The 11750-nt window shown below is 57.1% G+C and overlaps 1 protein-coding gene across 2 annotated transcripts; it reads right to left on the reverse strand.

Annotated features, from left to right (window-relative positions):
- Nucleotides 1-463: 463 nt before the first annotated feature.
- Nucleotides 464-11312, reverse strand: SGCA (sarcoglycan alpha). 2 transcript variants are annotated; one of them, XM_027626213.1, is made up of 10 exons: nt 11194-11312; nt 9965-10084; nt 9709-9863; nt 9478-9550; nt 8925-9123; nt 8382-8544; nt 7246-7361; nt 7018-7044; nt 1110-1303; nt 464-843 (listed from the first exon to the last, which is right to left on the reverse strand). In XM_027626213.1, exons 1-9 carry the CDS (start codon nt 11225-11227, stop codon nt 1123-1125), a joined length of 1068 nt encoding a protein of 355 aa, XP_027482014.1. In that variant the 5' UTR covers nt 11228-11312; the 3' UTR covers nt 464-843; nt 1110-1122. The 2 variants fall into 2 exon arrangements, with proteins under 2 accessions (XP_027482014.1, XP_027482013.1); XM_027626212.1 differs by having other exon boundaries at nt 468-843; nt 7246-7454.
- Between the last annotated feature and the right edge of the window lie 438 nt (nt 11313-11750).

Here is an 11750-nt window from a genome sequence, read left to right on the forward strand (position 1 = left end):
GGGAGCAACAAGCGCGGGCCTCTTCCTAGCCTGCTGAGCTCTCCAGAGCCAAGCTGGTGACATTCATCCCAACAACGGTGCCAGGTCGTGCTGTGTCCCCTGACCTCTGCCTGGCCCCTGGGGAAGCCCACCAGTAAGGGGTCATGGAGTCAAGGCATTCAGGGTTCCCTACCCCAACCCTCTCTCCATATACAGACTGGACTCCCGCACAGCATGAGTTACAAAGGGGCTCTTCCTCTAGGGGATCCGGACAGATAAGAGCCTGGACCTCTTGCTTCCAGAACCCTTCAGCCCTCCAGAAGGCAGCATGGAGGTAGACATACCAGGTTCTAATCCAAACTCTGCCACTCGCTTGCTCTGTGACCTTGGGTAAGTTGCTTACTCTCCTTGGGCCTCGGTTTCCTCCTTTGTAAAGTGGGGATGAGGAGCCAGTAATACCTCACTGTCAGGTTCTGTCCGAGGATTAAGACCAGGGCTGCAGATAGAAGGTCCTTCCCTCCTTCTTCCAGAGAAGTTGAGAAAACAGCAAAATGCCAAGAGTCCAAAGGGCAGGCTGGCAGCCCCTGGCTGCCTCCAAGGGCTCCCGGAGGCAGAAAGGGAAACTGAGGCAGCGAGTGCTGGTGGGAGGCTGCTGAGAAGAAGGAGCTGACAGCCACAGGTGAGCAGAGTGGCATCTATTTATTCTGGGGGTCCTGACCCCAGACATCCTCACCTCCCCCACTGCCATCTCTCTGCTTGTTCTCAGCCTGGGGGCCGTCAGGCCAGGGCCCAGGATCCTGAGGAAGGATGTGGCCATGGGCTAGCTGCTCTGCGCGTGGCGGGAGGAGGAGGCCGGGTCTGGGACTGGAACAGCAGAGGGAGGGCGTGAGGGGCTGTGATGCCCAGGTCCTGGTCCTCCTGCCTCCCCAGCCCAACCCTCTGACCCTGAGTGTTGGGCCCTGGGGGGCATAGCCCCGGCCCTGCCAAGCAACCCCCACGGCTGCCTCAGAGGAGCAGGTGGGGCTGTGTGCCCCTTCCCTTGACCTCCCCCTCCCCAACATCTGCCCCAGCCTCAAGCCAGAAGCCACCTTGTTCCCAGAAATGAGGCTGGCACCGCCCGGCAGGCCCACCTGGCTGTTGCCCTCAGTGCTGGTCCAGGATGAGGGGCACCTGGGCACTGTCCACTTGCGGAGGCAGCCGCTCGCCCGTGCGCACGTTGAACATGGGCAGCGTGGACAGTGGCCGGGGCACCTCCCGGCTGGATGCCATCTGCCGCAGCTCCTCTGTGTTCCCGCGGATGGTGCAATGGTGGACCATCTGGATGCTGGGGGCACAGAGCCGGCAGAGTCGTCAGTTCTGGGAGTCAACCCCCCCTCCGCCCAGGCCCAGGGAGGCCTTGCCTCTGAGGCACCCTGCAGTCCTCCCCACTTGCTATGTAGGGAGACACTCACACACATGACGCGTGGGGGGAGGACAAACAGGAAGGTCTTTGGTGCCGGCTCAGTGTCCAGTGACGGAGGCATAGGCTGTGGGTATAGACAGCCTGGATTCAAAGCTGTGTGTCCCTGGCAAGGTGCTGAACCACTCTGTGCCTCAGTGTCCTCAACTGTAAAATGGGCATAATACTAGAACCTACCTCCTAGCACGGTGGTGGGAATTAAATGAGAAAAATGTTTAGAAAAGTGCTTGGCGCATGCTAAGAACTCCCGCGATACTCGGCATGAATAGATACCCACAGTGGATCCATATTTCTAGGGGCCAGCATTTGCTGGGCTTTATATTCCGATGACCCTCTAGGTCCCTTCTAGCACTCAGTTCCCTCCCCTAATACTCTCTCCTACCATTGACCATCCAGTCCTCCCTGTCTCATCCCTGTCTTAGTCTGGTAAATGTCCCCTCCTCCATCTCTTCCCACCTCCTACTTTGGCTCCTGCTGTTTCCAGCCAGACCTCCCCGGTCCCATCTTCCCGCTCCTCCCAGCTAGCCTCCCTGGCCTTTGTACCTGGACCTCTCCCACCCTGCCCCAGGACTAGCTCTGGACACTGAGTCTTCGCTCTCTGGCTTTATTCCAGACCACAGCTCCCTGAGGCCAGCCCCTGGCTCCGCCCTCAGTGGGCCTGAAATCCCCAGGGCAGTCAGGAAGTCCTTTCTGAGTTCTAGTCTTTCTAGAAGAAGATTTTCTTCTTTCTTCTCAGAAAGCTGAGCCGCATTCTCATTTGAGATCCTCACGAGCTTGCTTTCTGCTGTCGGGGGCAAGTTCAACTCATTCTGGGAAGTCGAGTAGCACAGTGTAACCAAGCATGAGGACTTGCTTTGGGTTTGAATGTGAGTTCTGCTACTTACTGCCTATGTGAACTTATGCAAGTCACTTCACTTCTCTGTGCCACTATTTCCTCAATCACAATGCAGTTTTTGTACAAATTAAATGAGTTAATACAGGAAATACTTCGATGTCTCCTGGTCAGCCTCACAGCAAGTGGTAGCTAATATTACAGGGAGCCTGATGTGGCTATCATCATCATCAGTGTTATTTTATTATAGTAGGTTCACTGATGTACCTGGCCTCCAGTAACGGGATGCCCCTTTACATGAACCTACCCACATTTGTGAGTCCAGCCTGGAGATATTTTCCCAGACTACCTGGTTGCCAGGTGAGACAGATAGCAGGGATTCTTCATTACAAACAATAAGAATTAGTTTCCTTGGGGGGCGCCTGGGTAGCTCAGTTGGTTAAGCGACTGCCTTCGGCTCAGGTCATGATCCTGGAGTCCCGGGATCGAGTCCCGCATCAGACTCCCTGCTCGGCAGGGAGTCTGCTTCTCCCTCTGACCCTCTTCCCTCTCATGCTCTCTGTCTCTAATTCTCTCTCTCAAATAAATAAATAAAATCTTTAAAAAAAAAAAAAGAAAAAAGAATTAGTTTCCTTGGGGGGGCGCCTGGGTGGCTCAGTTGGTTAAGCGACTGCCTTCAGCTCAGGTCATGGTCCTGGAGTCCCGGGATCGAGTCCCACATTGGGCTTCCTGCTCCGCGGGGAGTCTGCTTCTCCCTCTGACCCTCCCCTCTCTCATGCTCTCTCTCTCCCTCTCTCTCTCTCATTCTCACTCTCTCTCTCTCTCAAATAAGTAAATAAAAATCTTAAAAAAAAAGAATTAGTTTCCTTGGGACAGCTGGGTGGCTCATTCGGTTGAGCATCTGACTCTTGATTTCTGCTCAGGTCATCATCTCAGGGTCCTGAGATTGAGCCCCGAGTGGGGCTCCACGCTCAGCCAGTCTGCTTCTCTCTCTCTTCCTCTGCCCCCACTCCCGACCAACTCTCAAAATAAATAAAGTCTTAAAAAAGAAAAGAGGGCGCCTGGGTGACTCAGTTGGTTAAGTGTGTGACTTCAGCTCAGGTCATGATCCCAGGGTCCTGGGATCGAGTCCCACATCGGGCTCTCTGCTCAGCAGGGAGTCTGCTTCTCCCTCTCCGGCTGCCCCTCCCCCTGCTTGTGCTCTTTCTCTCGCTCTCTTTCTCTCTCAAATAAATAAATAAAGTCTTTAAAAAAAGATTTCATTTCCTTAAAGGGGTGGGGGCCCGAGGCAGGGTATACCCTACTTGACTCTGGGTTACTGATCAAATGGGGGAGGGGCAATGATCCCCACCCCTGTCCAAGTCTCAGTTAGTGGACACCAACACCAGCTAGAGCCTGAGAGATTAGATGACAGGTCAGACTTTCTAGCTTCCTGCTGAATGGGCCACACTCCTTGGTGGCAGGGAGAGCAGGACCAGGTCCTGTCTGGTGGACGGGAGGAGGTGGAGTCAGCCTCTAAGGCCAGGGGAGGATCAAGATGAGCTCTTGAGTCTGGAATTTGGCAAGCAGAGCTGTCCAAAACACAATTTTCCATTCCCAGGCAAGCGGAGGCTGAGGGAGAAAGGAAGCAAGAAGCATGTGGATGTTTAGGGCCAGAGGCAGCCAGGCAGGTAATGCCCTGGCAGGGGAAGGCCCCTCCCCGCCCCCAGCCCCGCATCTGGGTCTCATTGCTCTGGCGACACACACAGGTGGAAAATATTCTGGGGATGTTTTTCCAGAGCAGGAGCAGAAGGAGCAGAAGCCAGCCCCGCTGCTGCCTTCCCCTACAGCCCTTCCACATCAGCACCTGGGCAGACGAATGAATAGGCAGGCATTCCTACACACACACACACACACACACACACACACACACACACAACACACACACACACAAACACACACACACACTCTCTCTCTCTCTCTCTCTCTCTCTCCACCACCAACACACAGCCCTGGAGCCCTGTCTCTGACACACAGACTACAGAAGAGGGTCAGGCTGGAGGACCTTCTGACCAGCAAACTCTGATACAGGCAGCAGAATCACAATTTGTGGATAATTTGAAAAATGGTAGACATTGAACAAGAAAAAAAAAATGGAATCTGTAGAAATAAGTCCATTCAAAATCCAAACCAACAAGGGCTAATATGTCACACGGTAAGCCTGGTGATTGATTCAACATTGATGGAGGAAGCACATTTTCCTGAGAGCTCCCAAGCTCCAAAACTGAGCCAGCAGAACGGGCCGTGCTCAAAATCACTGGTCAGAAGAGAATTTCCACAATGGCAGAAGGTATAATTGATCAAATTTGGCACAGGCCAAAAAAATTGAGGAATGAAATGTTCCTTGAAAAACTGACATGGAAAATCATTCATCCCAATGGGAAAAAAATTCTATCAAATAAAAATGAAAATAGGGAAAAAAAAAAAGGAAAGCAGAGCCTTTCCATTGCTTTGTGATCAAAGTTGACCCAGGAATCAAATCGACCTGGGCAGAGCAAGGAATTACAGTTTTGTTCACTGTGGAAAATACTTTCCCCATAACAATTCAGAAATGTGGGTATTATTCTGATGCTAAAAATATTTGTATTCCTCAGCCCAATGGGTTGAGATAGTGGGGTCAAAATGGTGGGTTTAAAACTGGGGTCTCAGGGGGCACCTGGGTGGCTCAGTCGGTTAAGTGTCCGACCCTCGACTTCAGCTCAGGTCATGAGCTTGGGGTCCTGAGATGGAGCCCCATGTCACACTCCACACTCAGTGCAGAGTTAGCTTGTCCCTCTCTCCCCTCTACCCCCCCCACCGCTTGCTCTCATTCTCTCTCTCTCTCTCTCAAATAAATAAATGAGTAAAATCTTTTTAAAAAAACTGGGGTCTTAGAACACCCTGAAATCAGCTGGTTCAGGTGCATAGGTTTCTAAACACACGTGCACACGCATGAACACACCACGTGAGTCCACCCATCCACCCACACAGCCTCAGCCTTTCTTCCCGGGGTACCTGGCTTGTCAAATGCCCACACTATCTGGCAACTCCTGTCTGCATCTCCCGGGAGGGAACAACGGGACCACTGTGACCCTCGCAGGATTCTGGTGGCCTCACAATGTCCCCCTGAGGTCATCAGAGAGGTAACCTTGCCACCCCCTGCCCCTGAGGCACAGGTCGGCTGAGGCCAGCCGTGGGTGATCATCCTTGGTCCTACTTTTGGCCACCCAGGGGGAGGCTGGGGCTGGAGCTCTCTGAGGAAGCCTCTGAGGGAACCAGGACCAGAGACTCGCCTCACCCACCGAAGAGCAACCCAGTGGAGACTTCCAGCCGCCACCCTGGAGGTCCCTGCACCTAGTTCCCTTCAACCGCCCCAGGGAGAGATGCAGAAAGACACTTTGGCGCCTCCCCCACCTGCACCCTTGGCCTCGAACACTGCCCAGGGTGAAGGCAGGCAGGCCAGCACCTCTGGGGCCCCTAGCAAGAATGAGACGGGGCGCCACGCCAGCCCCCAAACCCGCCGGAAGCCCAGCATATCCAAGGTGATCCTGGGGGTTGTGGCGGACAAGGGCATGCACAACTGCGTGAGTCTAGCCACCCTGAAGAAGGCGGTCACCGCCATGGGTTACGACATGACCTGGAACGCCTGGCGCTTCAAGCGAGTGCTCAAGGGGCTGGTGGACAAGGGCGTTCTCAAGCAGGTGACCGGCAAGGGGGCCTTGGGCTCCTTCCGCATGGGCAAGAAGTTGGCCTCCAAGTTCAAGCTCGGGGACCAGAGACAGCGCCAGTCGGGGCAGCGCCGGCCTGGGCAGCGCCGGCCTGGGAAACGCCGGCCTGGGCAGCGCCGGCCTGGGAAACGCCGGCCTGGGCAGCGCCGGTCTGGGAAGCGCCGGCCTGGGCAGCGCCGGCCTGGGAAGCGCCGACTGCTAGTGGGCTCCCAAAGGGGGCACAAGCAGCTACGCAAGGAGGTTCGCAGGGTGGCCAAATGCCGCCACAATTAACAAGGCAGGCCAGGCAAGCAGGCAAGGGTGCCAGGCCCGCCACAGGCTCAGTGCAGTGGGAATAAAAGGAGCCCAACTTATTTCACACCTGCCTCCTGGAATCTTTGGAGCTCAGGGGAGTGGGAGTGGAAGGAAGCTGGGGACAGAGGAGGAGTAAGGCCGTTGGGGGCGGGAAGCTGAGTTCCCAAAGTAAGAGTGAGATGGATTTGGGGAAAGGGCTGAAGGAATTGAAAGCATCCACAGACATTAGCTAGGTCAATGACCCCGTCATCTGAAACCAGGGCCAGAGAGCGTCATGCTGATTGTGTAGCAGAAGCCAGGCTGGAGCCGTACCTAATGTCAGAGTCAGGGAGGTGTATGTGTGTGCGTGTGTGTGCACGCGTGTGTGCGCGCGCGTGTGCATGTGTGTGTGCACGCAGCCTCTTAAGTGGCTTCTCGAACCCTTTCCCCCAGGGTGGCCACAGGCCCCCACACCTGGCCGGGTCCCCTCCTGTGCCCCATCCCAGGTTAGAGTCCTCCACGGAGACGCAGAAAATGAGAAGGCCGGGCCAGGAGAGGTCAGACCCAGCAACCAGCCAGCCCAGACCTGGAGCTCAGAGGCCAGGCGTGGCCCCCATCAGCTCAGAGTAATCTGGCTTGTCTGTGCTGCTCATGGAGGTTAGGGAGGGGGGTCTAGCTTGGCAGTCTAGGGGTGCTCCCACCCAGCCCCCCAGCTTTCCCCTACTCACTCTGAGGTGGCCAGGTCTCTTTTCAGCCTGTGGAAAATCGAGGGAGGGGGTTAGCTATTATCCACACCCCTCCCTCCTGGTGCCAGGCGAGGCAAGAAGTCCCCACCCCCTCCCTGGCTGAGGACCCCGCTCCCTGAGGAGTCTGTGTCCCCAGGCAGCACAGCGCCCCAAGGAGCCCCGTGGGGGTGAGCAACAGTGCCCTCCCTGCCCTCTGTCCCCCACACTCACCGTCCCTCCCGCCGGCAGCACATGACGTAGGCCAGCCCCAGAGTGAGCAGGAGAGCCACCAGCAGGGGCACCAGGAGGGTGACCAGCGCGTCGGTGAGGAAGTCTCGGGCTGCGGCCTCAGTAGGTGGGCAGAAGAACGGGTCATGCTCCAGGATCCCATCACCTGGGCTGGGCACCTCATCTGCGGGCTCTGGCACTGACTTATCCACCTGCTCAGAGAGCCCAGGGCTCACTGAGGAGCCGTTGGCTGGACACAGAGACTCCCTGGGGGGACGGGGCAGGGGTGCCCCATACAACCACAGGGTTTTCTCCTGCCTGTCTCCCCCAGCTTGGGTGACGTCTCAGGACAAGCACTGGACTAGGAACCCAGAGAGAAGGACGAGGAGAGGCAGGTCCATACAATGGTTAAAGGCACACCTCTAGGGCCCGACTGCCTGGGTTTGAATCCCGATTCAGACAAGTGCTGTGCTGGATGACTTCCCTCCAGGTGCCTCCTTTCCCTCACCTGGAAAGTCAGAACGCTAATAGTGGTCCCTGTTTCTGGGGTGGTGGTGAGGGTAAAGCATGTTGATTGGCTAGAGCCTAGCACACGCACGGCAAGTGCTCGAGGATGTTGTTGATGATCAGTCCCTGGCTGCACTGTTGGTCAATTCACAGGAACAGAGTACTCCAGGGGTTCCCAACCTGGGGAGTCAGGGTCTCTAGGGACCCCAGATAATTGTGCTCAACATCCCAAAGAGGAGTAGTGAGCATCTTTGGTTTATAACTTGGAGTTGAGAGGTATCTGTTCCTTATTGCAGGCAGATTTGCTAGGTGACACCTTAGAAGGAAACAGAGCTGTCCCAAAGAGTCCCCTGGCGGGGAAAGGGTTTTTAGAACTGCCCTATTGGAGTGATTGTTCTAGCTGTTGGGTTGGGCACATCAAGGACTTCTGGACCCCAGGATCCCTTTTCTGGACTATGGACTCTGTCGCCCTCTTGTGGGAGGAGATGGAACTTCAGAGCGAGCGCGCACACGCGCGCTCGCCACGCTGGCCATAATCAAAGAAACAGGATGGGGTGGGAATAGGGCTAGGGAGGAGACTGTGATGGGGGTCATGCCCCATCCCCACCCCCGGATCCAGGGTCCCTCCTCACCAGGGACACATTGCACCAGTCAACGCGGAAATGAGGTGCCAAGGTGTCATAGCAGGACAGAAGTGGAGGCTGACCCTGGGCACAGCGAGCATGGCTGTCGGGAGATGCCACCATCTTCAGGCAGGTGGAGAAGGGTGAGGCAGAGCCCACCTTGATGTAAACCCTGGGCCCAGATAGAAGCCACCGTTAACATATTGGGGGGGCACTGGGCACTGGAGATTTGGGGTTGCAGGACCACCTTGAGGCCTGGAGACCACACAGAGCACCCCAGTCTTCCTGGTGGCCTTATACTCCCAGGAATGTCTTTTGATAGCTGGATCTTTTATGTCCTCATGGGGCATCAGGGAGTATAGAGTTCAGGGTAACTAGGGTTTGGGCCCAGGAAGGGCAAGAAGATGAAGGGGTGGCTGGGGGGAAGTGGACGGTGATGTGAGAGATACACATGGTATGAAGGTGCACAAAGGTGCTCCATGCCCGCCCACGCCCCAAGAAGGCCAGCTGCCGCCACCTCCTCCAGGAAGCCCTCTGGGGTTGCACACTTACCCTTCCTTGCGACCCTCAATGGGAAGGGGGACGCGGCCCCCACGGTCCAAGGCGGAGGTAATGTTGAGTAGCTGGAGCTCTCCCGGCTCCCAGAGCGCCCCCAAGGCTGTGAGGAAGCGACTGGCAGGCGTTGAGGGCAGCACCTCCTCCACATCATGGCTGCACACCAGGAATTCAGCTTGGTATGGCAGCAGGGGGCCTGGAAATGCCAGGTTGGCACTTGAGGCTCCACACCGAGTCCTGCACGGATCTTTCCCAAGCCTCCACCGCCTCAAGCTCCTCCCCATGCCCCCTCAGACTCCTTCCTTCCTCCCTAACTTCCCATCCCTCACAGGCCCCAAATGCCCTTCCCACAGCCTCAACAACTTCCCAAGGCCCCAGAGACTGTCGGCAGAATGGCCAAGAATACAGCTCTAGAGCCCGTCCAGGACGCCCTGCTCCCACTACTCCCAAGTGTCCCCTTCACATCCCCTCCCTCCTTCCAAGGGAAACCCCCAAGACCGGAGTTGGGGGGGGTGGAGGTGGGGCAGGGGTTGGGCGGGGCTGACGGTACCTTCTGGGTCCCCAATCAACAGCACCAGCCTCTGCCAGGTGGTGTCAAAGCTGTCCCGATTGTAGGCTGTGACCTGGGGTGGGGGGGATGCAGAAGAGAGCGGGAGGGATAGGGCGAGGGGAGAACCATGGAGGGGACTGAGACACCCTCCAATCAGAAGCATCTAAATTATGTAAATGAGCATGCACGAATGCCCACACGGGACACAGCCACTGGGGTCCCTGCTGGTACCTCGATGACCTGGCGCCCACGATCTTCGGGGGTGGGGGTGCCATAGAGGAAGCCAGGCTGGTGGGGGCTGCGCTGGGTGTAGCGGAGCCACTGAGGCAGGTCTGGGTGTCCCCGGAGGTGGGCGTGGTAGGTGACAGGGGTCGTGGGGGGCACATCTGGTGGAAGGGAGGACAGGGGATTGGAGAAGTGACAGGAGGCTCCACCGGCCCCTGGCCAGGCACCGCCAGCCCGCCGATGGCCTTTAGGCCCCTCTCACCGACATGCTCGGGGTGACGCAGGGCTGCTTCCCGGTCCAGGGTGTGCACAAAGACGCGGCCCACAAGAGGCTGTAGGGTGGTCTGCTGGGCCTCAGCGTCCCCCAGCCCTGCCAAGAGACCTGTGGGGACCCCACAACCCCCAAAACACATGCATCAGCCTTAGTCCTGGGCCGGGGGAAGCTCCTGGTGCCCCTAAGAGAGAGGAGAAGTTGTGGGGGGCTCCCAGGAAAGGACAGGTGGAGGGGTCCTCGCTGTGCCATGTGAACTTAGATCAGTGACAAGTCCCAGACCTTTGCTGGGTTTGGATTCATGGGAACCCCCTCCCCCAGTCCTCATTTTCGGCTCCCTTTGAGGGGTCACCCGGGGCAGGGACTGCTGTCTGGCTGAGAAGGGCGTGGGGTGTGCGGGGGTGGATGCGTGTTATGGGCACTTGTAAAACAGAACCCTTAAGAATGCGGTGTTAGGGGCGCCTGGGAGGCTCAGTCGGTTCAGCACCTGACTCTTGATTTCAGTTCAGGTCATGGTCTCAGGGTCTTGAGATCGAACCCCGGTCGGGTTCTGCCACTCTGGGCATGGAGCTTGCTTAGGATTCTCTCTCTTTCTGTCCCTCTGCACCTCCCCACCCCCAAGGGCACACTCAGTCACTCTCCCTGCTTTCTCTCTCTCAAAATAAATAAATAAATAAATAAATAAAAACAAATTTTAAAAAAGAATGCTGAGTGTCTGGGAAGCTTGGAGGGGAGGGGGAGAGTGAGGGAGGAGGTGAGTAGCCATTCTGGGACTCCCTCCCAACTCCCTTAATACACAGCGGGAAAGGGGCCCACAGTAGAAGCCAATAAAAGCTGAGCAAATGGGATCCTGAGCCCCAGGGAAAGGACCTGCCCCAGCGGGCCCCCACACCCTCCCAAGGCCAAATTTAGCCTGGGCCTAGAAAGAAGGCAGACCAGCCAGCCCATTAAAGGGCCAACGACACTCCGGGCCTGTGCTGTCAGGCCCACCTCGGCCTAGGACACCCCACCCTTCAGAGCTCCCCGTCCCCCACATCCCAGAGCCCCACTCCCAGCCCCATTTCCCTGGACCTCCCCCTGGTTACAGCATGAACACCCCAAAGTCCTTCTGGGCCCTGGGCCCAGACCCCTCCCCTGAGGGACCTCTGTCTGTCCACCTCTGCACCCGTAAATCCCGTCCCTTCGTCCTGGGCCTCTCCCAGAAGAAGGCCCCAACTTGCCCACAAGAAGAATCCAGATTAGAGCTGCGGCCATGGCTGCCCCAGCCTGCCCGGCCCCTGTGAGTGACAGAGACAGGAGCAGGGGGGAGGAGAGAGGGAGGGAGGGATGACGGGGGAGGTGTCCCAGAGCAGCTGACCCCAGCTTCTGCCAGTGGGTCCCTCCCCATCCCCACCCAGAGCAGGCACTGAATCCGGTGTGAACACTCTCCTCACATGACCAGGTCCCTCCAGTGATCCCCTCCCAGTGCCAGAGAATGTTCTCTAAACCACCAACCTGACGACCTCAGTCCCCCCTGAAAACACTCAGGGCTCCCCTTGCCCTGAGTCCCCAGCTGTTGATGGTTTTCTGGACCTGGCCATCGTGTCCAGAATCCTCTCCTCTCACCCCTGCCAACCACACACACACACACACACACACACTACCCCAGGCTTCTCTGCCCCGCCTCACTCTGCTGCCCACCCCCACCCAACTGACATGCTCACTAAGTCCTTTGCATAAGCTGTTCCCTCTGCTTGGGGTTCCCTTCCCGCTCTCATCCCACCAGCCACTTGGCACT

The sequence above is a fragment of the Zalophus californianus genome, chromosome 16, assembly GCF_009762305.2.
Source record: "Zalophus californianus isolate mZalCal1 chromosome 16, mZalCal1.pri.v2, whole genome shotgun sequence".
In the NCBI taxonomy this organism is placed as follows: Eukaryota; Metazoa; Chordata; class Mammalia; order Carnivora; family Otariidae; genus Zalophus; species Zalophus californianus.

What these genes read in the sequence shown, in the direction of transcription:
- SGCA (XM_027626212.1), bottom strand. Translation starts at nt 11,227, where the DNA reads ATGGCCGCAGCTCTAATCTGGATTCTTCTTGTGG. An exon ending in GTGGGCGCCAGGTCATCGAG is followed by an intron (nt 9,551 to 9,708) that starts GTACCAGCAGGG and finishes CCCCCACCCCAG; the next exon opens with GTCACAGCCTACAATCGGGA. An exon ending in GTTGATTGGGGACCCAGAAG is followed by an intron (nt 9,124 to 9,477) that starts GTACCGTCAGCC and finishes TGGCATTTCCAG; the next exon opens with GCCCCCTGCTGCCATACCAA.